This window comes from Panthera tigris, chromosome B4 (genome assembly GCF_018350195.1).
Source record: "Panthera tigris isolate Pti1 chromosome B4, P.tigris_Pti1_mat1.1, whole genome shotgun sequence".
NCBI classification, from domain to species: Eukaryota; Metazoa; Chordata; class Mammalia; order Carnivora; family Felidae; genus Panthera; species Panthera tigris.
In genome coordinates this window covers 36260842-36288428 of record NC_056666.1, presented here as the reverse complement: position 1 = coordinate 36288428, position 27587 = coordinate 36260842, and the positions used below count along the sequence as shown (strand labels likewise).

Below are 27587 nucleotides of genomic sequence, written 5' to 3'. Positions count from 1 at the left end.
ATCAGTCATGTTCCTTATATCTATTTTGCTTGGATCTCTGGCTGTGGTTTTATCTTGTTCTTTCATTGGGATAAATTCCTCTGTGTTTGCATTTCGTCTAAGTCTCTGTCTTCTTCTCCGTGTTAGAAAAGCCAGTTAATGTCTCCTGCTCCTGAAAGTAATGGATTTACGAAGAAGAGTTAAGGTAGTGTCCAGGGTCTGGCATCTCAGGGACTGCCTCTGGTGTGTGCTCTGTGCAGTCTGCTGTTGTGTTCTGGTTGTTCTGTCCTTCAGGTCAGTTATCTGCAGAGGCTCTCCTTGCCTCCTGTGGGCAGTGTTTTGTCTCTGGCCTGGATGTGGTGAGTTTTAGCTAGGTGTGGTCTGGTTGGCTTGTGAAATGAGAGTTGTCATCATTTCCACTGTAACTGAGGCCTTGCCAAACTCTCTGGTCCAGAGATGTGGTATGGGCAGGGCTTTGTGCTGGTCTTCTGGGGGAGGGGCCTGCTATGCTCGGGTTGGGGCAAGGGTGACTGAGAAGGGCAGTTCCACTAGAGCCCAGGGGCATGGGGCTTAGTGTAAGCAAGTTAGTCAGCCTTTGGGCACTGTGCTGCCTCTTGCAGGTGGTTCTGTGTTTAAGATGAGGGGGTAGGGGAGGGAAATGGCTTCGTAAGCTCCCTTGTTCCCAGAGAGGTGTCTCCATGAATGCTGCCTCTGAGAGTAGCGCTCCAAGAAGAGTGAATAATTTCTGCACTGTGTACCTCAGGTGTTCTTCACATCGCTGTTTCCATGCTGTTTGCCCCCAGGTCGTTTGCTTGCCTTCTGTCCAGGAGCTGCACAGTGGATGTGGCTTCTTCTCTGCCTTTAGTTGTGGAATTTGTTCTGTCAATCCTCAGGTTGATTTTGGGGGAATTTAGGATGATTTGATAGTTATCTAGTTGTGTTCATGGGAGGAGGTGAGCCTAGGGTCTTCCCTGCCATTTTCCTGCTTTGTACTCCAAGGTTTAAATTTTTATTTAATTCTTGATTGCCCTAGAATTCCATTGAATAGGTTTTCAAGAAAGGTCATAGGTATGATGTTTTCTATGTTCTTGCTTATTGATTATGTTATTTATATTATCTTCTTTACATTTTATAACTAATTGTTACAGAGATGCAAAGAATATAGAGAATAATGAGTAATGGTAGTTACTCAGCTTAAGTAAAACTTCAGGGGTGCCTGGGTGACTCAGTTGGTTAAGCATCTGACTCTACTCTTCATTTCAGCTCATGTCACAATCTCATGGTTGGTGAGATCGAGCCCTGTGTTGGGCTCAGTGCTAACAGCACAGAGCCTACTTGACATTCTCTCTCTCTCTGCTAGTTACCACCTCCCCTACAATAAATTAAAAACTTAAAAAAAAGAAGTGAAAATTCAAATACAGTTTATGTTCCTTGGCATATCTTTACTTGATAGTATTGTCCTCCATTCTGTCCCAGAGTTGAACACTTAATTTTGGTACTTATGAATGCCCTCATATATTGGATCAGGATGCATACTTTTGTACTTTTATAACCTATGTATATATTAGTAAAACATAGGTAATATGAGAAGTATTTACCCTGACTGTAACCAAGAGAATGTAAAATAAGACCAGATTAACATACAATTTTATACCTGTACTTTTATGCTATGTTGGTGAAAATTAAGAAGTCTGTGACAGTATCAAGTGTCAATAAATATGGCACCTGGTTTTCTTGAAGAGCACTGTTGGATTTTTAAATTGGTACAAATATTTTGGGAAGGAGTTATGAAGTTAAACATAAGCATACCCTCCCCGATACAGATACCTTAGATGAACTCCAGTATACGTGTAGGAATGCTCATAGTAGCCTTATTTGGCTATAACAAAACAAAACTGGGAAACAGACTACAAATGTTCATTAAGAGAAGAATGAATAAGTAAATTTGGTATAGTCACACAATGGAGCCTCTTATTTTAAGGCAAAGGAATGTTTAGGATAAAAATTCAGCAGAGTCATTTCTTCTAGATATAGGGAAGGCAAGGGAAATGACATAAGGAGGGATATGTAAATATCTTAATATAGGGAATGAGTTTGTATGTATTTAACTTATTATTCACATACTTCATAACATATATGTATATAATAAATATTATTTGACATAAATGAAAATAACTAAGCAGATTAAGTGTTGTTAAACTTGCATGGTTGGTACATTGGTGTTTATTAGTTTCCCTTTGTTTGAATATTAACTTAAAAAAGGCTTAAGAAGAAAAACCCCATCTCTCTTTGTATATATCTGTATTTTCTTTGGAAAAGAAAAACTGACTCTTGGTTTTGGTTCAGGTCATGATCTCATGGGTTTGTGAGATTGAGCCCCTCATCAGGCTCTGTGCTGACAGCGTGGAGCCTGCTTGGATCTCTCTCTCCCCCTCTCTCTGCCCCTCCCTAGCTTGCAGTCTCTCTCTCAAGGTAAAGGAATAAACATGAAACAAAAAAAAAAAGAGAGTAAAGTATCTTTAAATTTTTTTTTTTTTTAACGTTTATTTATTTTTGGGACAGAGAGAGACAGAGCATGAACGGGGGAGGGGCAGAAAGAGAGGGAGACACAGAATCAGAAGCAGGCTCCAGGCTCTGAGACATCAGCCCAGAGCCCGACGCAGGGCTTGAACTCACGGACCGCGAGATCGTGACCTGAGCCGAAGTCGGACACTTAACCGACTGAGCCACCCAGGCGCCCCAGAGAGTAAAGTATCTTTAAAAAAAAAAAAAAGAAAAAACTTTTCATACATTTCACTTTAAATTTGTTCCTAATTTTATAATTCTAAAATTAGAGCCATCTTTCTCTAGAAGTTTGTTTGTACATTTTGAAACAATGTTTGATACAGATGTAGAGGCTTATTTGATGAAGTTCAGCTGTCTGATTAAAATTTTTTGTATGAATTCTCTGGCAAGTGAATTCATTCATCTTATGGTCAAATGTATCCAATTATGATGAATTAATGACTCGGACAGTTTGAGCCTTTATTCTTGAACCAGAATTTGGCTACTTACAGTGTTTGCTGATTGAGATTAACTTGGGGCCATATTGAATAAGTATAATTCTCCTTCTGTAGGATGACTTTTTAGATATTGGGAGCTTGCTCTTGGACAGCCCTCACATCTTATTTTCCTAGGTGAAATATTTCTGTTCCTCTCAATGTTCTCATTTGCCCTTAATTTTTCTGATGGGAGTTATTTGTCTGAACTTATTTTTCTTCCATACTTTACTTGACCAGTTGGAATTTTGGATCTAATTGCAAGAGAGATAATTAGAACATTATGAATATTCTGTTCTTGGTCCTAGCTGATACGTGATATTGGCAACTCTCTGAAACTCACTAACCTTCAGTTTTTTCATTTATAGACAGGGTATAATAGTTACTTCAGGAGGTTTTTGTTAGATGATGTAATGTGTATGAAAGTACCTTGGAACCTATAAAGTGTTACACATTGTGGATAGAAGGTGTTAATATTGTTTATTCTTACTTAATTTTACTTTGCTAAATTCAGCCAATTAATCTTTGAGGATCTTTTTGAATCTTGATTTATTTAGTTTGTCTCCTTCAATTTTATGCCTTCTACCCATCTGTGAGCATATTCTTTATACTTTCATATAAGTGATAATATATTGAATAGGGCCAGAAAAGACTTTTGTGGTATATTGTACATCTGTCAGATTTATTTCTCAAAACAATTCTCAAAGCTCTTTTTGTCATCTAAAAATTTTTATTCTTGTAAATTTGTAGGTCTAGCCATTTTAAAGATTCTTCTTTCTCTTCCTCATTCAGACTCTTACATATCTGTCTTAAAAAATCTGAGTCAGTTGGGGCACCTGGGTGCCTCAGTCGGTTAAGCATCTGACTCTTGATTTCAGCTCAGGTCATGATCTCATGGTTCTTGAGTTTGAGCCCCACATCAGGCTACGTGTTGACAGTGCAGAGCCTGCTTGGCATTCTCTCTCTCCCTCACTCTCTGCACCTCCCCTGCTTGTGCTCTCTCTCTCTCTCTCTTGTAAAATAAATAAGCTTAAAAAAAAAATCTAAGTTAATTGGAGAGATCACTCTGTATAATTCTTTCTTATAGTGATGCCTGGGTTATTAGCCAGTGATACACTCAACTGTTTTTGGCTTTTTCAGGACCACTACCCATACATTTTTCTAGATTTCTAAGCAATGTATATATATATATACATATACATATACATATACATATACATATACATATACATATACATATATATGTGTATATATATATATATATATATATATACACACACACACACACACACACAATGGAATATTGTTTGCTGTTTCTCCATTTCTTCACTACCACATCCACTTACAGTTGCATAGTCAAATTGTGTTTGTGGCTTCCCAGTATTCCTAAACTGTCTTCATTCATCCATTCAGCATAGTACCTTCTACTATATAGTAGGCACTGTGGTAAGTACAAAGACAAATAAGATGTGGTTTCTGCTCTCCAGAAAGACTTTAGAAAGACTTTAGAAATCTAAAGTCTTAGATTTCTGGGAGTCAAAGAAGTGGTGATACAGATAGTATATAGTGGGGCACAAAGCAAGGAATTTTAGATTTGAGCTTGTGTGAAATTGAATGAATGTTTGCTAAGCAGATGGGAAAGGAGTGAGACATCCCAAGCTAAGAGAGCAGTGTGAATGAAAACATGAAATAGTGTTCTTTTCCACATTGTCATGCCTTGGAATTCTGCCTTTGCTCTTCAAACATTTTGTAATAGGAATTCTTACAAGGTTCTGGTAGAGCACTGTCTACAAATGACTTTTCTTTCTTATTATGAACTCTCCTATTACCTGGTCACTGGGACAATTATTTCCAGTTCTTACATAAGGAGAAAGTTTTCAGTGAATATACTCATCTTTATTTTCCTTTTAGTTTATTTAGGAAACTAATAGAGTTCCACTTTTCTTTTCTCTGGCCTTGAATATTTACTGTTAAAAACTAGAAATTTATCTGCAGTAGGTAGTGAGATACAACCTTTCAGGTAGAACGTCAGCTATTCCTGGAGCAAAGTCTTAATTCTGCACACTTAACCTACTTTGCTTCTTTATACAGAGACTTAGTCCATAAGGAAGAGGGATAAGTTAATTGCTTTCATCTTTTTTATTTCTGACATCTGCATTTTGTAATCATTTTTTTCACAAATATTTATAATGGTATGTTTAAGTAATATTTAAATATTTTAATATTTAAGAAGGAATGCCAGGAAGCATATTACTTTGGCATTACTTTTGGCATATTAGATATTCATTTAAAACATCATTGTTTTCTGAGAATAGTAGCAGCTGTGATAGTGGCTGGATTGTGAGTCACATACTCTGCACTATTTTTGACTCTGTCTCAGCCACCACTGCCCACCCACAATCTTCTAACTCTCTAGGTAGTTTATGTATTTGTGTGCACTGGAATACCCCTGTGCTCAGAGAATAAAATGGGACAATAGCAGATGGCTAGGCATGCTGTACAATGGGATTAGCATTGGGCTCCTCCTTCTCAGGGTTCTCCCCTATGGTTTAAAGTAGTTTTGTGTTACAGTAAATTTCTTACCTTTATAATAAATTACTGACCTGGAAAATGTAATTGAGCATTTGAATCTGAGCTGCATTCAGAAATCTGTGTTAAAATTGTACAGCTTCTTGCTTGATTGATTATAAATGATAATGTTGCTTGGAGTTTAATTTGCTGATGCAGATGTTACCATCATTCCCGTCTGTGCTTCTGTAACTTCTGTGTTTTGCCTTACTTGTTTCTCCAGTTTTGTTGGTTTTGGTGTTTAGAGTTTAGATTTAAGAGTAGCAGAAAGTTAATTAATATATAGAATTAGAAGGTTGCAGGTGGTTTGTTTGGTCATAGATTGGTTCTTAAAATTTTCTCTGTTACTGGGTAACAGAGAAAGTTTTGGGTAGCAAGTCAGAAAGAATAAGTTTTTAAATATATTTTATTTGTTTTCTTCATAGTATTGACTAAGGTAGTGTTCATGTCTTCACTTTTTCCTTAAAATGGAAAGGAGAATATGGTTTATACTAAAAACAACATTTAGTAATTTTACTCCGAGAAAGTTAATATTTTATTTATGTATGTTTTTATTTTATTTTTGAGAGAGAGAGAGAGAGAGACAGAGTGTGAGTGGGGGGAGGGGCAGAAAGAGAAGGAGATACAGAATCTGAAGAAGGCTCCAGTCTCTGAGCTGTCATCACAGAGTCCGACGCGGGGCTTGAACTCACAGACGATGAGATCATGACCTGAGCTGGAGTTGGACATCCAACCGACTGAGCCACCCAGGCACCCCGAGAAAGTTAATATCCTTAAAAAATTCTTATTTTTAATAAGGATTAATTGCAGTGTTTTCTAAATGTTATTTTTAAGTCACAACCCAGCTGTTAATGAAGCTAAAATTAAGAGAAGACAAAGTCAGTCTTCATATAACCTTCCCTTTCCCCACCCTGCCACCTCTTTTTCAAGTAAACCTTAAGGAGGTCAACAGCTAAACTTGGAAAGTCTAATTTAACTTCCAGTGTGTCAACAGATAACTATTTTTAAGTGATGTTGATCTTATACAAGTGACATTTTGTAATGATTGATGCGTTATTCCCTATGGAAAGTTTACTGTGTTATAAATTGTTTTAGTTATGATATATTCCTGCTTACCATCCCTTCTCCTTCCAGAACATTTTTATCTGAAAAAATAAAAACAATAAAACAAACACAGCACCCATCACCCTACATTCTGATAATTCTGATAATCTAGAAACAATAAATTTCAGATATAAGCAATTGAAACAGCAATAGCAATAGCATTGCTTTACAATAGATGGAGAAAAACCTATTGCTATATAAATGAACTATTTCTAAGGCTTAGTGACTTAAAGAACCATTTCAGATTGTTTACTTATTTGTGAATCATGAATTTAGGAAGGGCTCTCAAGTAGTTTGTCCCTGATTTGTTTGGTGACAGCTAGGGGTGTCTGCAGTTGGATGATCCACTGCCAAGCTGGCTTTTTCACTTGCGTACATTCTGCGTAGGTACTTCTTGGCCTCTGGCTGCATGGTTACATGATGTCTTTTGCCTCAGGGCTTCTGCATATGCCCTGGGTATACTACAGCATGATAGGAGTAGTCACACTTCTTATGTGCCACCTGATTTCCACAGTCACAGGTGTTAGAAGCAGAAGCTGCCTGATGAGTTAAGGGTTATATGCTATGAATTGGTTTGGAAGTGTCAGAGGATTCCTTTTGCTGTATTCTGTTTGTCATAGTAGCCACAGGATTGATCTTGATTCAGGGGGTCAAGAAATAGACTTCAGTTCTTAATGGAGGCATGGCAAAGCCACATTGCAGAAGAGCATGTAAGGTGGGAGGTATTGCTGTGGCCATCTTTGGAAAATATCTGCTCCAATTCAATAAAAATGTTGAATAAGAGATTGAGAATATGAGAGTGAGAGAGAGACAGAGACAGAGAGAGAGAGAGAGACAGAGTGTGTGTGTGTGTGTGTGTGTGTGTGTGTGTGTGTGTGTGTGAGAGAGAGAGAGAGAGAGAGAGAGAGAGAGATGGTGATAAAACTCCTCTCTTTTTTGTTGTCTTTTGATGTTGCAGCTTTATTAATCATAATGGAAGAGGAACTTTTCTGTTTCTGTGTTCTACTCAGTGTTTTAATCTGTTATTCATAGAGTTTCTACTATCATCCATTGTTCCTAACAAGTCCCTTCAAATCAGAAAAAATTCTAAGCAGTTGAAATTTTTTTACCAAGTTCAGGAATTATCACAGGGTATAAAAATACGAAAAAAGAGTACAAAGGAATAAGGTGTTAAAAAAAGGTACAAAGGGTGGACTCATAGCAGAAGGTAAATTAATGCTACACATTTATTTTAAAGATTCACCTCAGGTGAGAAGTACAACTGTCTAGATGAAAAGTTTGCGTATTAGTGCTCTAATGTGGAAGATAGTGCCATCTAGAAGATAATTGGACTGAATATGTGTGTAGATGATACATTGAATGCAAAAGGATTTTAAAGTCTGTTAAGAATAGAGAAACTTGGCTAAATTGTTTTGTGTTATTTGGGAGTAAAACAGAATACATCTCAGGCTTAGAGAAGCTTCATGCTTCATTGATGGGTGTTGTGGAATTCTGACTTTTAAGCCAGCACTATGGGTTAATTAAATGGGTTTTTAAAAATAGAGCTATAATTCACATAACATAGAATTTACCATTTTAAACTGTAGAATTCAGTTGTTTGTGTATACTTACAAGGTTGTGTAACCATCACCACTATTCAATTCCAGAACATTTTAAAAAAGAAACCCATTCCTGTTAGCAGTCATAACCCCTATCCTCTGGCAATGTCTAACCTACCCTTTTTCTCTATGGACTTGGCTGTTCTGAATATTTCATATAAATGTAATAATACAGCATGCAGCTTTTTGTGTCTGGCTTTTTAAAGGTAATGGGTTTTAGGTTCATTCATATTGTTGTACTTTATTCAGGCATCAGTCTTCATTCCTTTTTAATGGCTGAATTGGAATGAATATACCACATTTTGTTTATCCATTCTTCAGTTTGTGAACATTTGGGTTGTTTGCACCTTTTGCCTATTACGAATAATGATTCTACGAACATTGATGTACAAGTTTTTGTATGAACTTGTGTTTTCATTTCTCTTGTGTATATATCTAGGAATGGAAATGATGTTAACTTCAAGTTTAACTTTTTGAGGAACTGCTAAACTGTTTCTAAAGCAGCTATATGATTTTACATTCCTATCAACATCTGTTATTTTTCTTCTATAAATAGCCATTCTAATAGATATGTAGTGGTATCTTTTTGTGGTTTTCATTTGCATTTCCATAATGACTCATGATGTTGAACATCTTTTCATGTACTTGACCATTTGTGTATCTTTTAGAGAAATGCCTATTCATATTATTTATTTTTAAATTGAGCTATTTATCTTTTCATTGTTGTGTTCTGGAAAGTCTTTATATATTGGAGACTCCACCCCTATCAGTTATGGGATTTGCAAATATATCTCCCCTACTGTGGTTATCTTTTCACTTTTTTGGTAGAGTCCCTTGGTGCACAAGAGTTTTAAATTTTGATGAAAGTCAATCTATCTGATTTCTTCTTGGTTGCTTGTGCTTTTGGTGTCCTATCTAATAAACCTTTGCCTAATTGAAGGTCACAAAGATTTCCTCCTACATTTTCTTCAATGAGTTGTATAGTTTTATTTATTTATTTTTAATATTTTATTTTTTGAGAGAGAGCTTAAGTGGGAGAGGGGCAGAGAGCAAGGGGATAAAGGATCTGAAGCAGGCTCTGCACCTACAGGCTGACAGTAGCGAGCCCAGCATGGAGCTTGGATTCACGAACTATTGCAACCATGATCTCAGCTGAAGTCGGATGCTCAACCAACTGAGCCACCCAGGTGCCCCTATGAGTTTATATAGTTTTAGATTTTATATCTAGATCTTTGACCATTCCAAGTTAGTTCTTGGTGTATGGTAGGGGTCCAACTTCATTATTTTGTATGTGGATATATCCAGTTGTCCCAGCACCATTTGTTGAAAAGACTGTTCTTGGGGCACCAGGTGGCTCAGTTGGTTAAGTGTCTGACTCTGGCCACAAGTCATGATCTTGCTGTTCTTGGGTTTGAGCCCTACATCGGGCTCTGTGCTAACTGCTCAGAGCCTGGAGCCTGCTTCTGATTTTGTCTTTGCTCTCTCTGCCCCTCCCCTGCTCATCTGTTCATTCATTCTCTCTCTTTCTCTCTGAAAAATAAACATAAAAAAAAAAAAAAAGACTGTTCTTTCTCCATTGAATGGTCTTAGGACCCTTGCTAAAAATCAGTTGGTTGTAGACATGTGTGTTCATTTCTGAACATTAATTCTATTTCTGAGCTCTTAATTCTATTCCATTGGTGTATGTCTATCCATGTGTGATACCACTCTGTCTTGATTACTCTAGATTAAAAAAAATTTTTTTTAATGTTTATTTTTGTGAGAGATACAGACAGAGTGGGGGAGGAGCAGAGAAAGAGGCAGAGACAGAATCTGAAGCAGGCTCCAGGCTCTGAGCTGTCAGCACAGAGCCCGACATGGGGCTTGAATTCACGAACTATGAAATCATTACCTGAGCCAAAGTTGGATACTTAACTGATGAAGCTACTCAGGCACCCCTGATTACTATAGATTTTTAATAGGTTTTGATATTGGGAATTGTGAATCTTCTACCTTTGTTCCTTTTCAAGATTGTTTTTTGCTTTTGGGGGTCCCTTTTAATTCCATATGAATTTTGAGATCAGTGTGTCCATTTCTGTAAAAAAGAAATTTGGAAATTTGGTAGGGACTGTGTTGAATCTGCTCATCAATTTGGAGAGTATTGCCAGGCAATATCAAGTTTTTCAGTTGATGAACATGGAGTATCTTTCAACTTCTCAAGGTTGTCTTTAATTTCCTTTATCAGTGGTCTGTGGTTTTCAATTTATAAGTCTTGAACTTCTTTAAATTTATTCCTAAATATTTTTTTCTTTTTGATGCCATTACCAATGGAATTGTTTTCATTTCATTTGCAGATTATTAATTTTTAGTGTGCAGATACACAACTGACCTTTGTATATTGATTTTGCCTTTTGCAATTTTGCTAAACTTGTTTATTAGCTCTAACAGTGTTTTAGTGGTTTTTTTAGTATTGTCTGTATGTAAGATTATGCCACCTGCAAAGAGATGGCTATACTTCTTCCTTTCCAATGTAGCTGCCTTTTATTTTTTCTTTCCTAATTGCTATTCCCAAGTTGTTCAGTACGATGATGAATAGAGGTAGTGAAGCCTGTATCCTTGAATTGTTCTTTACCTTAGGAGAAAGGTTTTCATTTTTCATCATTAAGTATGATGTTAACTTCGGATTTTTTCATAGATGCCCTTTATCATGTTGAGGAAGTTTCCTTTTGTTCCTAGTTTATTGTGTGTTTTTATCATTAAAAAGTGTTGTACTTTTTTTTTTTAATGTTTATTTATTTTTGAGACAGAGAGAGACAGAGTGCAAGTGGGGGAGGGGCAGAGAGAGAGGGAGACACAGAATCTGAAACAGGCTCCAGGCTCTGAGCTGTCAGCACAGAGCCCGACGCGGGGCTTGAACCCACGGACTGCGAGATCATGACCTGAGCCGAAATTGGACGCTTAACCGACTGAGCCACCCAGGTGCCCCAAAAAGTATTGTACTTTGTAAAATGCTTTTTCTGTATTTATTGAGGTGATTGTGTGATTTTTGTTCTTTATCCTGTTCATATGGTACATTATATTGATTGATTTTTGTATGTTTGAACCAACCTTGCATTCCTAGGATAGGGATGGATGTGATTTTAAATAGCCTTGTCCTCATCTGGAGAATTGTGGAAACTTATTCTACCAAAATTACCATGTTGGCAGTAGCAGTGGACCTGAGAGAATACAGCCTTTGGATAAATGCTTTATTTTTAAGTGTTGCAATATAATATAAATAAGAGCTATTTAAGAGCTTATACTGTAGTGCTTTGTAAAATATAGAAGTAATTTTGACCTTTGTTAAAATACTGTTTCTTTTGACTTTTAACTGTTTGAATACTTAGTGAATAACTTGGAGATCTATGTTTATCTGGGTCCATTTGCTGTTGATAGAGTGCCATATAAATACTCTCAGAGTCTTACAAGCTCTAGTTCAGAGTGCCCTGATTTGTTTTGACTGAGCACACATTTTAAACTGGAAAGTGGTAGTTAGCATGCAAATAGGAAAGGGTCAGATCTCTATCATGATAAAGATTATTCTTACAGGTCTCTCAGGAGACCTTGTAGCAGGAACTTGTCAGAGTAATAAATAGATAGATAGATAAGTATCTAGAGAGGGACAAAGGATTAAAAAAAATACCTGATCAAAGTTTTGAAGCACAGTCAATATTTTCTTCTGCTTAAGAACTGCTTATAATTTGACATGAATTAACTTGCATTGCATTCTCACCTGTGGGAATGGCTGTTTGGATAGATGCCCAGGTACCTGTCAACTTTAGTTAAGAAGTTGAAATAATTAACCACCTGAAGAAGTTATTAAATAAATCAGACTTCGATGGAGTAGCTTTTTGTGCCGTTTCTTCTTTCTACCATATCAATATGTACACCCTAACTAGAAAATAGCTTCAAGCATCAGACATGTGTTTTGTCCTTTGTTTTCCTGTACTTGCCAGATCTGGTTACTTTTTTCTCCTAATCTTTTTTTTCCTAGAGGAGTTTTTTGGATTAGAAAATTCATCCAAATCTACCAAGGAAAATTTATTAAATCTGGTAAGATCCTTAGGTTTCCATTGCATATACACCAGGAACCGTTGTTTGGATCTATTTTCCCTGCATGTCACCCAGGCCAGACTCTTATTTTATATACAACAAATTTGGCAACATGGTTTTTTGTTTTTTTTTTTTTCTTTTTTCTTTTTAGAGAGATGTGTGCACAAGTGCAGGTGAGGGGCGGGGTGGGGAGGGGAGAGAGAGAGAGAGAGAGAGAGAGAGAGAGAGAATATGATTGAATGAATGAGTGAATCAGTCAATCCTAAGTAGGCTCAATGCTCAGCAGAGCCTGATGTGGGGCTCAGTCCCACAATTGTGGGATCATGAGCTGAGCTGAAATCAAGAGTCAGGCACCCAACTGACTCACCCAGGTGCCCCAGTAACATAGTATTTTTTATAAAGCAGCTAAGTGAGGAATTTTAAGTGAAGTGTGTATTCATTTTAAACAACATTCTGGGTAAAAGAATGCCACTGATGAATGAGCTTTAACACTTCCCCTACCCTTTTGACAATCTGATGAAAGCCGTTGGTTCTCTCCATATAAAAATGCACATAGCTCATTTTTGGGGACATCATACATCCAGGTCATCCATGAACTCTTGATTAAAAATGCCCACCATCCATGAAACAGACAAGTTTGAGATACAAAGGCCTCTAGGTTTTACAAAACCATAAAATTATGTATGTGGTTCAAATACAAGGGAAGTTGAGGTCAGTTACAATTTCATGTTAACTGTAATTTAACTAGAAAGAGTATATCTGCTGGATATAGTGGATACTGTGGTGAGTGACCTATATTCCCCTTGAGGGTCTAAGGATGTATTCGCCCAGGTGCTGGAAGTACTGTTGACATAGTCCTTAGTTGTTAGCCCCTGTGGGCTAAAGAGACCTCCCTTGCATAAAGGCATACCGCTTTCCATGGATGTCCTAAATTTATCTCTGAGGATATAAGGGTTTGAATCCATTGCCCTGACTTGAGACAACTCTGAAAGATCATCCCAGATTCAGAGTTCCTCATTGGGTCATCTGAATCTTTTGGGACTTTGTGGCATCTGAATTTCTCCCTCTGCACAATAAGGCTCTCTCCCTACCACCTTCCTTTCCACTGGTATTAATCTTAAGAGCACCCTCTAATAAACTTCGTGCAAGTAAAATCTATCTCAAGGTCTGCTTCCTGGGAAACCCAGCCTTGTCACATTAGGGTTGAGTATTAGTACAAGTTAGCGTACAGGCCATGAAAGGAGGCTTGGCTAAAATAAAAGTTTAGTGAGGGGCGCCTGGGTGGCTCAGTCACCCAGTTACTTCGGCTCAGGTCATGATCTCATGGTTATTGAGTTCGAGCCCTGTGTCAGGCCCTGTGCTGACAGCTCAGAGCCTGGAGCCTGCTTCAGATTGTGTCTCCCTCTGTCTCTTCCCCTTCCCCACTCACACTCTGTCTCTGTCTCTCTCAAAAATAAAAACATTAAAAAAAAAGTTCAGTGAGATGAACTTTAATTTAGACTCAAAATATGTGAAGCATCTTATCAGTATTCCTTCAGACCTTATATTTCCAGTGGTTTTTGGAAATCTAGGTTTCTTTGAATTCATTAGTTGTCTCCCACTTTTTTTTTTTGACCTTGCAGAAAACCGCCAAAATCTCTGATGGCTTGGTTTGTTTGCCACACAATATGAGCCTGTGAAAGATGTGGGTTAAGTAAAGAGTTGCTCACACGTCCTGCAGAAACCCCTAGAGGTTTCTCAAGTTGATAAGTACATATGATAAGGGAACTCCTGTTGTTAGAATCCTAATCATATTCCTTCCACAAATCCTAAGATTTCTTTCTTGGACAATGTTTAAAAAATTATTGCTTTTATTATTATCATTGAAAGGAAGTATTCTAAATATTTGAAAAAGATGGAAAACCTTATAACAAGGAAAATTCTATGTAAAACTAAACTTTTCCCTCCTTCAAATTGGGGTAATATTGTACATACTTTTTGATAACTTGTCTTTTTCCTTAATAGTATATGAAAAGCAGGTTTCTACATCTTCACTTAATCCTTAAGTATATGAATTGTAATGGTTGCATAATATTACATTCAGTGGATAGATTGTATGTAACTTAGCTAGCCACCTATTGTTATGTATTTGATTTTTCTCTACTTTGTTATTGTTAATAAATAACACAGAATGATTGCTTTTTCTTTGAAACTAAGCCTAGTGTGCTTGCTTTAATTAGTTATTTAAAAATATTGAGTTCTTTTATCACTAAAATGTAGTGAACTATTAGATGTAAGACTTTTTAAAAAAAATTTCTAATGTTTATTTTTGGAGACAGAGAGAGAGACAGAGAGAGAGAACAAGAGGGCAAGTGTAAGCAGAGGAGGAGCAGAGAGAGAGGGAGACACAGAATCTGAAGCAGGCTCCCTGCTCCAAGCTGTCAACACAGAACCTGACGCGGGCGGGGCTTGAACTCACAAACTGCAAGATCATGACCTGAGCTGAAGTTGGACACCCAACTGACTGAGCCCCCCAGGTGCTCCAAGACTGTTTTATCTAGATAGCCATTGTTACTATACAACTTAAAGGGGTAGCATTCGTATGGATGATGTGAATTGAGTTCCTAAGCGCAGTGTCACTATTAACAGAAGGATTGCTGTTGTACGTTTATGGATCCTCTTTGAACAATTTTAGCACAGGAAGGTCCGGCAAATTTTTATATATGCCTGCCAGATAAAAAAGAAGTATTTGAGACATTTATATAGTTGTCTACCAAGCAGATCTTAACTGGCAGTGACCTTTGGTTTCCCCAGCTTTTGTTCCATATTATCCAGTTGTTTTAATGCAAGAGGTCCCTAGTTCCATTATCTGTCCCAGAGCAGGTTTATCAGGAAACTTATTTTCCCTCTCAGCAATTAATGAAATCTGTCAGGAGCAGTGAATTCTGAATGTATTTTCCTAAAGATCATAGCTACACCTTCTGTATAGTTCGAACTGAACAGTTTTTAAAATAAAATATAGTAGTACTCTAATGAAATTTATTACTTTTTAAATGTTCTCAGCTTCCCCCTGAGAATATAGTTGTATTTTAGAATTGAAGGAATGTTAGTGTTTTGTTTTACAGATAAAATAATTAGAAAGATCAAGTAACTTTCCCAGTATGATGTAGCCAGCTATTTTTTCATTACAGTAATCTACTCTAACTCATGATGAGAGAACAGTACAGTTGAGAAGGAAACTCAACCAAAGAAATAATTGGTTACCATCCATAATCTTTGCTGGACTTATTAAAGACCATAAACAGTGATTAACAATATAGATATGGAAGCTTTTCACAACCTAAACTGAATTGAAAACATTGCTTAGAATTGCTCATGATTTTGTTGTGTCTAGAAACACATTCCTGGACAAGTAAAAGTTAAAGGCCAGTATAGTTTGGGCTTGTTGGTACTTCTTGCCAGATCACAGGGTAGTAGACAATTGCCTAGAAATTAGGGGACTTAGTGAATTTTTCCTTTTTATATTTTATTAATTACTGTAGATCCCTCTTTGCTCCTGATTATGATCATTCATGTAAACTGTACTTCTGTCATTGATATTGAAAGGTATTATTAACCTAGTAGGTGAAGGTCAGAGCCTTTCTGAATAATTTGATTTACATAGTAAATTGATGCTGATGACTACTTAGAACAACTGTGGAGACATCATCAAAAACATTCTTTAAATGATGTTTAAAGTAGCTAGGTGATTGCAAGAAGTGTTTTTTTGGATACCTTGTCCTTAGAACTGTATGCTGGAGGAAGTCTCTTCTACCTTTACTCAGTGATTAGAACCTTAGAGGCAGAGTAATCAGTTCCACTTGACTAGGAATAAATCATTCACATTGAAACATGATAGTTCCTGACAACTGGCAATGCTGATAAAATTAAAACAAAAGGTGTGAAGAAATCTGTGCCAATGTGGAACTGGTATGCAGATTTGATGAATTCACATGTAACATGCGTTCGGCATTAGTCTTTCTCTGATTTCATACATTTTTTCTCTGTAAAATAAAAATTGTATGAGGAGAAAAAGGTTCTGTATAATACAATAATTAGGTTTTTCTTTCTCTCTCTCTCTCTTTCTTTCTTTCTTCTTTCTTTCTTTCTTTCTTTCTTTCTTTCTTTCTTTCTTTCTACAGCACAGTTGACAGAGCTATACTATGATTAGAGAGGGCAATGTCATCTTTTTGTGAATATTTAAAAAAAAAATCTTGAATTCTTCATTGTTCTTTATGGTAAAAAACTGTATGTATAAACCTGAGTGATCCCCCTCTTCCCTATTTGTCATCAAGGACAGAGATATATAGAATAAACAGCAATTCCTTTGATCTCTACAGAATTTAAACTCATGCAGCAATTGAATATACACTAATAGGTACTTCATGATCTATTTCTATATCAGATAGGGTTTGTGGAAAGTAGAAAAAAAGCCCATAGAATTATAAAATACATAATTTTCTACAACAATCATTTATTAATTTTCAATGTAATTAAAAACAAGTGAGTGAAGGAAAATCTTTTTTTGCAATTTCATTGTCAAGTGCTTTCTAGTCCAAACTAGCTTCCTTCTACCCCTTGGAAGTCAGGCTAAACTGACTATTTTAGTAGTATGATGATACTGAAGTCCTGATTATCAAGTGTCTTTGCCTCTGCCCACTAGCTTTAGTGTATTGTATTTGGATATATGTTCCTTACATGGGAGATGTACTTTTGCATTTGCAATGGTTTCCTATCTCCACCATTCATGCTTTTCTTCAGTAGGGGATAAGATTTTGGTATAAGTGACCACAGTAATAATGTACCATGTCTATTAGTAAACACTACTTAATAATAAGGGATAGTTTCTGTAAAGATGGCTTGAGTCATTTGTATGATTGATTTTTTTTTTTTAATCACAGAACATATTATTTATAGCATGGTGATTAAGAGTAGGATTCTAGAGCTGCATTGCCTAGTAGTTATCTCATAGTCTTCTGGTGATGCTTAAATCTTTGTTATATATAAAGTTCTTACAACAGTACCTCACATACAATGTTCTTTTTAAGCGTTAGTAGTCCCTTTTATCACCACTACCTCCTCCTTGTCACCACCACCACAATTATTATCGTTAGTATTATTATTAAGCTTATTGATTTATTTTGAGAGAGAGAGAGCAAGCAAGAGCGTGTGCATGCAGGGGAGGAGCCCTGTCAGCGTGGTCCCAACACAGGGCTCGAACTCACAAACTGTGAGATCATGACCTGACCCAAAATCAAGAGTCAGACGCGTAACCAACTGAGCCACCCAGGCATCCCTTATTATTATTTTTGTTGTTATTGTTATATTATTTTGTTATTTTAAGGATTCTGTGGTTTCTATTCCTACACAGTGGAGATGTCTTGTTTTATTTTGTTTTTGTAGATAGTCTGAGTATATTTAGGGGAGTATTTTTCTACTTAACATGATTCCAAATATCCATATTGTTCATATTCAGTTATGTGCACAGCTGATCTAGTTTTTTTCTTGGCTGTTGTATTCTAGTTTTTTCCTTGACTGTATTCCAAACTTTTTGTAAATCATTTATTTTAGATCCTGTGGATAATTGAATTTAGTATAGAAATAGGAAACTGTGTATTTTATAGAAATTGCCAAATAAATACTGAAATAACATGATAATGGGACTATCCGGGTGATCAGCTTTTACATCTTCAACATTAGGTAAGAACACGATTTTGAATCACCACCAAAGTGAGGGTGTGTAACAGCAGCTTTTAGTACATTTCATGTTATCCATCGTGTTGCTAGGTAAACTAAAAGAGAAGTATTTTTGTACATACTCCTCCTCCCAGATACCACACACAGCATCTTTTGGGTTTATTCAGTGCTTATGTGGCTAGTTTGCACATATCTATGTCTTTTTCAACTCTTCCTCGCTGATGGCAGCTTGCCCAAAGGAGGCAATTTTACTGTCCATCGTCCTTCATTTTGTCAGTTCTTTTCAGTATGGAATGTTTATTCCGCCTCCTTAGAAGTGAATAGCCATTCTTTTCCTCTCCTCCAACTCAACAATCTGTTTAGACAGCTGGGTAATTGAAAAAGAAAGTAGCTTACGGAGAACGTGTTAATGGGGATTTTACCAAGTTTAGCAGCTTCTGCACCTGAGTATATTATGAAACGTTTTTGCCAGCAAAGAATAATGGATTCCTTTAATAGTTTTACTATGTATAAATTATAGGAGTGGTATTGTTAGCAGTTTAACTTCTTAATTTCTTTCTTAGATGCTGATGATAGGGGAGAAAGAAAGATATCCTTATGATGCTTGTAAGGGCTATTTGTATATTAGGTGGTCTCCTAAAACAAATCTCTATTTTCTTGTATGTAAAACTTGGTTGTTTCTGTGAAATTTCATTTTAAATAATGGCTCTTGTATGCTTTTTCTTGACAAGAAAGTCTGATTAATAGCATGGTCATATCTTTTCTTTGTTTAATAAGGTTTGTATGTTAACAACCAGAATGACATGCATAGCTGGTTAAACATGTAAAAGCAGGGCATTGCATTCTCCATTGCATATGGAGTATTATATTTTTGAGTGCCAAAATTCTCTTTAGTGGTTGTGAGTATACCTAAGTGGTGATCCATATGAGATTCTAATAATAGTGTCTGATTTAAGGTAGACTAATGGTTTTCATTTGTGGTGGTCTTTTTCTGATAGTAGGTTTTCAACTTTTAATGTCATTGAAAAGACTGGAACCCATTTCAAGCATTTCAGTGGTTTACCTGTATGGTTGTTTCTTTGTTAAAGAATAAAAATCTAGGGGCACCTGGTTGGCTCAGTCAGCTAAATGTCCGTCTCTGGATTTTGGCTCAGGTCGTGATCTCATGGTTTGTGAGATTGAGCCCTGCGTTGGGCTGTGGTCTGACAACATGGTACCTGCTTGGGATTCTCTCCCCCTCCCTCTCTGCCTCTGCTCTGTGCGCGTGCTCGCTCTCTCTCTCTCTCTATCTCTCCCTCCCTCCCTCTGTCTCTCTCTCCCCCTCCCCTCCCACTCTAAATAAACAACAATACAAACCAAACCAACCAACCTACCTACCTACCTTAAAAAAAAAATGAATAAAAATCTAAGCCTTACACAGTATTTAGGGTACCTTATTTACCAGATGTTTTTGCATAGCTTATTTATTCTGCTTGTGGAATTCTCATTGACTTTAGAGAAGGACTTGATTTTTTCTTCCCCTGTAGAATGAGGAAGTTCCTTAAAGAGCTTATATTAAATTGATTACTGCAGAAAGTTATCTGAACATTGTATCTAGGCTTCTTTTATAGTTACTTTCTTGGCAGGAGTTTATGTGTATGCCTAAATACAGTCTCTAAAAGTGTAAGCTTATATATTATTCATTTACTGATTAATGAACCAATATTTATAATAGACCTAACGTGTGCCAGATATGATGATAGAAAATTGGGGTGGAGGTGTAGGATCCAGTCTACTTGTGAAGACGTGTATCAAACAAAGAATTATAATATGGTCAGGGGTTAGTGTTACAATGTGTATATACAGATGGGAGAATAGAGATAAATGTGGCAAACATATAGATATATGAAAGAATGGAGAACATGTGTGTATGTGTATGTATATATAACATGTATATGTGTAATAAAATACAAAGAGCATTTTATTCTCATGGAGGTAAAAGCAAGGAAATCTTTTCAAAGGAGATAACTTTTTTTTTTTTTTAACGTTTATTTATTTTTGGGACAGAGAGAGACAGAGCATGAACGGGGGAGGGGCAGAGAGAGGGAGACACAGAATTGGAAGCAGGCTCCAGGCTCTGAGCCATCAGCCCAGAGCCCGACGCGGGGCTCGAATTCACGGACCGCGAGATCGTGACCTGAGCTGAAGTCGGATGCTCAACCGACTGAGCCACCCAGGCGCCCCTCAAAGGAGATAACTTTTATGTTGCTTTTTGAAAGCCATGTAAAGTAAACCAGCTAGTTCTAGTATTAGCTCAAGAGACTAATCATATTCTGCAGCTTGATTTTTCTCTCTAGAACTTATTGCCATCCTACATTCTATATTTATTTCATTCATTCATTGTCTACTGCATTAGGATGTAATCTCTTTGAGGATAGGGATTTTTGTTGTTTTTATTACTTCTATATTCTCAACACCTAGAAAAGTTTCTGGCCTATAGCAGTAGCTCAAGTATGTGTTGAATGAATGAATGAAATTTGTGAGTTCTACAGTAATTGCCTTATTATTTCTTTTAGTTTATTAAGGCTGTCTCTTGGGGCGCCGGGGTGGCTCAGTCGGTTAAACATCTCACTTTGGCTCAGATCTTGATCTCATGGTTTGTGGGTTCAGGCAGGCTCCCTCTGCCCCTCCCACACTCACTCTCTTTCTCAAAAATAAACATTAAAAAAAATTTTTTTTAAAAAGGCTATCTCTCTACAATCCCTTTATTTTTTTACTCAGTATCTTTCATTATGGGTACTTGAGTTTCCTATGATAACATGCTATCTCCATGTTTCTCAAACCTACTCCCTCCTTTCCATCTCTCTTAGCTCATCTGGTCTTGAAAATCTTTTACCTGAATTGATAAGCTCTAATTGTTTTCCATGTAAGTCCCCTTAAGTTATTTCTCCATAGCCATCAGAATTATCTATCTAAAAGACAGAACTGACCAGACCATTTCTTTGTTTAAAAACACCTAATGGTTGTCCTCTGTTAGAATAAAATCTGTCTAGTATAGATCACACACAGAGCCATCCATAGCATGGGTTCAACTCCATAATGTATATGAAGGAATGAATAATTTCAATAAGGAATTTCATTGAAAATGCTTCCTGTTTGGATAAAAGAAGATCTAAGATTATATCTTAACACTAGTGTTTAAGAACAGTTTTTCTTTATACAGCTAATTTGTCTGTCTTACTGGCTTGTTCTAATCCTCAATTCACTGTGATTTACAATGTCATTATTGAAGTAATCCAATTTCTCATGTCTTTCCTCTCTATAATTCCTCTCTCCATCCCATCTCTATATCTTGGGTATTTTCTCTCTAGCTACTTTCCTTATTTCTTTAGAGACTTATATATATGTGTATGTGCATCTTTTCTCTGTTCTGGATATAAATTCTAACTTTAAAATTTTGCATGCAGTTTTGAAACCCTTAGGATTAAATTATTTCTATGGAACACACTCAGAGATAACCCTGATCTACCTGTTTTCAATTTAAAATTATTTTTATTGTGACTATATTTCTCTTAATTTCCTCCCCCCCGCTCAGATTGAAAATCTTCAAGAGCAACTTAGAGATAAGGAAAAGCAAATGAGCAGCTTGAAAGAACGAGTCAAATCCTTGCAGGCTGACACTACCAACACTGACACTGCCTTGACAACTTTGGAAGAGGCCCTTGCAGAGAAAGTGAGTGACTGGTTTGGACTCTTCATAGACACATTTCCTCTGCTTTCTCATTAATGTAAAATTTTCTCTAGTAATGAGACTTGGATATAAAAGGCAGAAGATGTCCCTTGGGGCAAAAGAGAAAAGAACTTTCTGTACTATTGCTGACATAGATAGTATAGGGGAAAGAAAATCCACTCTGTTTTTGTCAACTTAAGCATCTCTTGTTAGGCAAGATGGATTCCACAGTAGAGGGCAGTGGCTGAACTTTGTAAACAGTAAGCCATATTTTCCCCATTTACTATCTTCTGAAAAAAAAGAAAAGTTCTTTTTATTTATCTCATCAACTAGAATTTGGGGATGTAGAATATTAGACATTGACCATCAGGAAGCACTATATTATTAGTTCTCTTTTACTATACCACACTGGTACCTAATATAGTCATGGATTTTAGTATTAATACATTTAGTATTAATACGTTAATACATTTAGTATTAATGTGTTAATACATACTTGCTATTTTTCTAGTCTTGGCCTTGCTACTGCATTTTGTGTTTATGAGCAAACCTAATCTTTCAGGAATGGTTGACTAAGTAAATAAGTGGCCCAGCCGGACAAGTGTTTATGTCTTGGAAGGAGGTTTAAGGAATCTTGGTGGGGCGTTTTAATTGGATTTTTTTTTTTTTAAAGGAATAAGGTCACTGTTTTTTAAGCGTCTTGGACTCAGAATGCTTCAGACTGTATGCCAGGGATCAAGGCTTGATCCCTGAATAAATTCAGAAATAATACCCAGAAATATGCTTAAATTGCTTCAACTTTTAGACTTCCTAAGTATCTGTTGACAGAAGTTTTAACAGCTCCTCTCTTTTACCCTGCTTTTTTATGCTTTAAGCTCAGTATGTCATAATCTCCCCAATCTCCTCCTTTTTTGGTGTGTGAATTGTGAGTTGTTTCCATTGCCTTATGGGCAACATGTGAATTACATATAAAAAAGGAGTATTTGTTGACTATTGCCCTTAAGGTAGGGGTGTGTGTGTGCGCGCACGCGCGCATGCATGTGCCCGTGCGTAAAGTTTTTGGATACTTGGGAGTTAAATGGGTTTTTCCAAAAGAATACTTTAGGGGATTCTAATACTATTTGAGATTATAGGAACAGAAACCCAGGGGAGTCAAAAGACCAAAGCCACATCTTTGTTATAGCAAGATGAGTAGGAGGTATGACTTCTTTAAAAAGTAAATTATTAACAACTTACCACTGTCTTTTGAATGAAGCATGGGAGTGTGAAATTTTATCAGCTAAAAGCTGAATTACACTCATATGATATAAGTAGGAAAGGAATTTTCTTATGTATTGATGTGCTCTCTTATCAGGAGCGGACAATTGAACGCTTAAAGGAACAGCGGGACAGAGATGAGCGAGAGAAGCAAGAGGAAATTGATAACTACAAAAAAGATCTTAAAGACTTGAAAGAAAAAGTCAGCTTATTGCAAGGCGACCTCTCAGAAAAAGAGGTTAAGATCACCAAAATAGAATGATTTGTTTAGTTGGTGCATTGTATGTATATGTTGATGGTCTTTATGTAATGCATATAAAAATGTATTTGAGAAAAGGTTTTCTTAATATTCTTATAGTATGCCTTTTCAGAAGACCTTAAGGAGTATTTTGGAAAGCTTTGCAGAGGTGTAGTAGATTGGATCATTCATTTCCTAAGTCTTCTCTCTTTCAATATGTTATGAGTTGGTTTCTTACTTGTTAATGACATTTTTATAGATTCTAAAAAACTGAAGCAGTTACACATGGAAAAATACTGTGCTAATGGTAAGAAAGGTGATAAATGAAAAGAATATGCAAATGGAGGACAACTTATTTACAATAGCTCTTAAAAATTTTTTTTTTAATTTTTAATTTTATTTTAGAGCACAGGAGTTGGAGAGATGGGCAGAGGGAGAGAGGGAGAAAATCTTAATCAGGGTCTACACTTAACATGGAGTCTGATACAGGGCTCAATCCCACAACCCTGGGATCATGACCTAAGCTGAAATCAAGAGTCAGATGGCCAAGTGACTGAACCACCAGGCACCCCTATGGTACCTCTTAGGTACCTCAATATTGGCAGAGAAATCTTAAGTGATTGCTGACCAGTTGGGTGACTTAGTAGCCTTGCTTTGGGAGGATCCTGTTAATGTGACCTAAATAGTAGAAATACCTAATGCCTTATGATCATGTAATAATACATGAGCTTTAGAAACATTCTTGGGTTTTCTTTCTTATATCTTTTAAATTTTTTTTTTTTTTTAACGTTTATTCATTTTTGAGACAGAGAGAGACAGAGCATGAACAGGGGAGGGGCAGAGAGAGAGGGAGACACAGAATCTGAAACAGGCTTCAGGCTCTGAGCTGTCAGCACAGAGCCCGACGTGGGGCTCGAACTCACGGACCGCGAGATCGTGACCTGAGCCAAAGTCGGCCGCCTAACCGACTGAGCCACCCAGGCGCCCCTCTTTCTTATATCTTTTAAGAAAATTTATGGTGGGGTGCCTGGGTGGCTCAGTCAATTAAGTGTTTGACTTCGGCTCAGGTCATGATCTCGTTGTTCGTGGGTTTGAGCCCTGCATTGGGCTCTGTGCTGACAGCTCAGAGCGTGGAGCCTGCTTCAGATTCTGTGTCTCCATCTCTCTCTGTCCCTCTCCCACTCATTCTCTCTCTCTCCCAAAAATAAATTTACCATAAAAAATTTATGGTAATTTTTATTTCTAGTGGAACTTCCCTTCTAAAAGGGAAAAGTGTTTTATATTTATGTTGGTGTAGCTACCACAGTAACTAGTAGTGACTCCTCCTACTAGTGACTACTTTATTCACAAAACTCAATCTCCTTCCATTTATTTTGTGGGAATGGATATGTATTGATAGAACTCTTTTAAATTAAAAAATTTTTTTTTAATGTTTATTTTTGAGAGGGGGAGAGAGAGAGAGAGAGAGTGCAAGCAGGGGGAGAGGCAGAGAGAGAGAGGGAGACACAGAATCTGAAGCAGGCACCAAGCTCTGAGCTGTCAGCACAGAGCCCGACGTGGGGCTCAAGCCCACAAACTGTGAGATCATGACCTGAGCTGAAGTCGGACGCTCAACCAACTGAGCCACCCAGGCGCCCCTCTTTTAATTTTTTTTGAATGTTTATTATTTTTTTTGAAGGAGAGAGAGAGAGAGAGAGAGAGAGAACGAGCGAGCATGAGTGGGGGAGGGGCAGAGAGAGGGGGAGACACAGAATCCGAGAGAGAGAGAGAGAGAGAGAGAGACAGAGAGAGACAGAGACAGAGAGAGACAGAGCATGAGTGGGGGAGGGGCAGAGAGAGGGGGAGACACAGAATCCGAAGCAGGCTCCAGGCTCTGAGCCGTCAGCACTGAGCCCAACACAGGGCTCGAACCCATGTGAGATCATGACCTGAGCTGAAGTCAGAGGCCCATCCTACTGACCCACCCAGGCACCCCGGTAGAACTCTTAAATCACAATTCAATTGGTATTTCTTGGGAATTCAACTTATTTTAGTTGGGACTTGAAAGCTGAGGCTAACATTGTTTTATATTCCATGAATGTTCTTGAAATGGAAACTTCAGTATATAATAATGAACAGAAAATATAAGCCACCAAGATAATAAATTAAAAAAATTTTATTTCCATTTTGTTTGTAATTAGTATTTATTCTAGATGTGTATTGCTTTTTTTAGGCTTCACTTTTGGATCTGAAAGAGCATGCTTCTTCCCTGGCTTCCTCAGGACTGAAAAAGGATTCACGACTTAAGACACTGGAGATTGCTTTAGAACAGAAGAAGGAGGAGTGTCTGAAAATGGAATCACAGTTGAAAAAGGTTAAAGAAAATTTTTATACTTTTCTTACTTTGCTTAAATAAGAACATAGTAGAAAGCTCTACAGGGTTCACATGTAATAAATTACCAATGATGTAATAATCCCCTAGAGTTCAACACGTCATTTATACCTTCATCAGTTCTCTTAGTGTATTTACCCTGTTTTATTTTACTACTGAAAATCCTCAAATTCTTAGAAAATTGACAGTTCAGAGGAAGAGTAAAATATAAGACCACAATGTAAAAATCTTAATTTATCTGGTATTTTTCTTCTATTAGCATCGGGCTTCCTAGGAGATAATTTAGCAGTGATAGTCACCCATAGGGGCGAGTATTAGGATTGATATAGATATTTATTGTCCATTTCTCTGATTTATTTCTAAGATTTATATGGCAGTTTGTAGGTTTCAAAACACTTTCGTATTTATAATCTCTGAGCTGTCAACTCTGTGAGTTATTGGAACTGTGACTTTTGAGCAGTGAAATTAACTGGGTCCAATTCATATGATGACTAATGAAAACAGGTACAGCCTAGTCTTGAGACTTTAAGATGTTTTTTGTTTTTAAAGTTTATTTATTTTGAGAGTGAGTGAAGAGCGTGTATAACACACACGTGTGCGAGTGGGGTAAAGGCAGAGAGAGAGGGAGGGAGAGAATCCTCACTGTGAATATGTCAACATGGATCTCACGAACCATGAGATCATGACCTGAGCCAAAATCAAGAGTCAGATGCTAAACTGATGGAGCTCCCCAGGCTCCCCAAGACTAAGTTATGTTCTCTTTCTATATATTGGGTGTATTCAACATGATATCCTTATAATGAATATTTCATGTAGAGTATGTCTAAAGCAAAATCACATTTTTAAGCTAAAGAGAGGAAGAAAATCCAGTATCTTATAGTTACTTTTGAATAAGTAGGAAAATACTATTTGTGAGATTATGGACTCCGATTATAACCAATTCACATTTGATAGTTGGCTTTTTTTCTTCACTGGAAAGGTGGAAATAATTTTCTATTTAATACCTGAAAATCAAAGGTGAAGCTGTTACATGTATTCAGAGTTATAAAACAGAGCAGGAACTATCAAGAGTAATGTTATTCATTAATATTCTAAACTCCCCTGTTTGTGACAATCCCACATTTTCTATTTGTTTACTTTTAATCTTCTTGTTATCATGGCCTCTTATATCTTAGGCTTTATCTGTAGGTTTATGAGAAAAAATAAAGTTATGTTTGGTTAGAGGAGGCTGATGGCTTTCCTCTACTTTGATTTATTATCTGTTTTAGTAATGGCCATTTTTCTTTTCATATTTTTCTTTGTTTCATTCTGGATCATTGTTTCTTTTCATTTTAGTTCATTACTGATATTTTCCTTTTAAACTGCTTCCACAGTTCCCAAGTCCAACAAGGAGGTTATTTGTATAGTTTTTATTTGTTTTGTTTGTTTTTTGCCTTTTCTCACCTCTTTTCCTACCTTCTCTGGTTTTAATTGAACATTATATATAATTCATTTTTCTTGCCCCTTTAAGCATATCAGTTGTATTTCTTCAGTTTTTTCAGGTGATTGCCCTAGAGTTTGCAGTATGCATTTTTTACTTATTTCCCAACTTTATTGAGATATAATTAACAAATAAAAATTGTATATATTTAAGGTTTACATGATGATTTATGTATACATTGCAAAATGGTTACCACAGTCAAGCTAGTTAACACATTTATCACCTCACATAGTTATTATTTTATTTTTTTGTGGTGAGAGCGCTTTTAAAATATGCTCTCTTAGCAAATTTCAAATATATAATACAGTATTATTAAGTATAGTCACTATTCTATACATTAGATCCTCAGAATTTACTCAAAACTGAAAGTTTGTAACCTTTGATCAACACCTCCTCATTTCTCCCATCCAAGTACTAACCAGGCCCGACCCTGCTTAGCTTCCAAGATCAGACGAGATC

The 27587-nt window shown here is 36.7% G+C and overlaps 1 protein-coding gene across 9 annotated transcripts in view; it reads left to right on the top strand.

The window, feature by feature from the left end:
- ERC1 (ELKS/RAB6-interacting/CAST family member 1) overlaps positions 1-27587 on the top strand; it is a 509181-nt gene that overhangs the window by 150661 nt on the left and 330933 nt on the right. For 8 of the 9 annotated variants that reach the window (XM_042991509.1, XM_042991507.1, XM_042991508.1 and 5 more), the window contains 3 exons: positions 21648-21785; positions 23137-23277; positions 25490-25630. In XM_042991509.1, the coding sequence (XP_042847443.1) occupies positions 21648-21785; positions 23137-23277; positions 25490-25630 (420 nt within the window). The remainder of the gene's footprint in view (positions 1-21647; positions 21786-23136; positions 23278-25489; positions 25631-27587) is intronic. The other variant, XM_042991511.1, reaches the window with a different exon arrangement.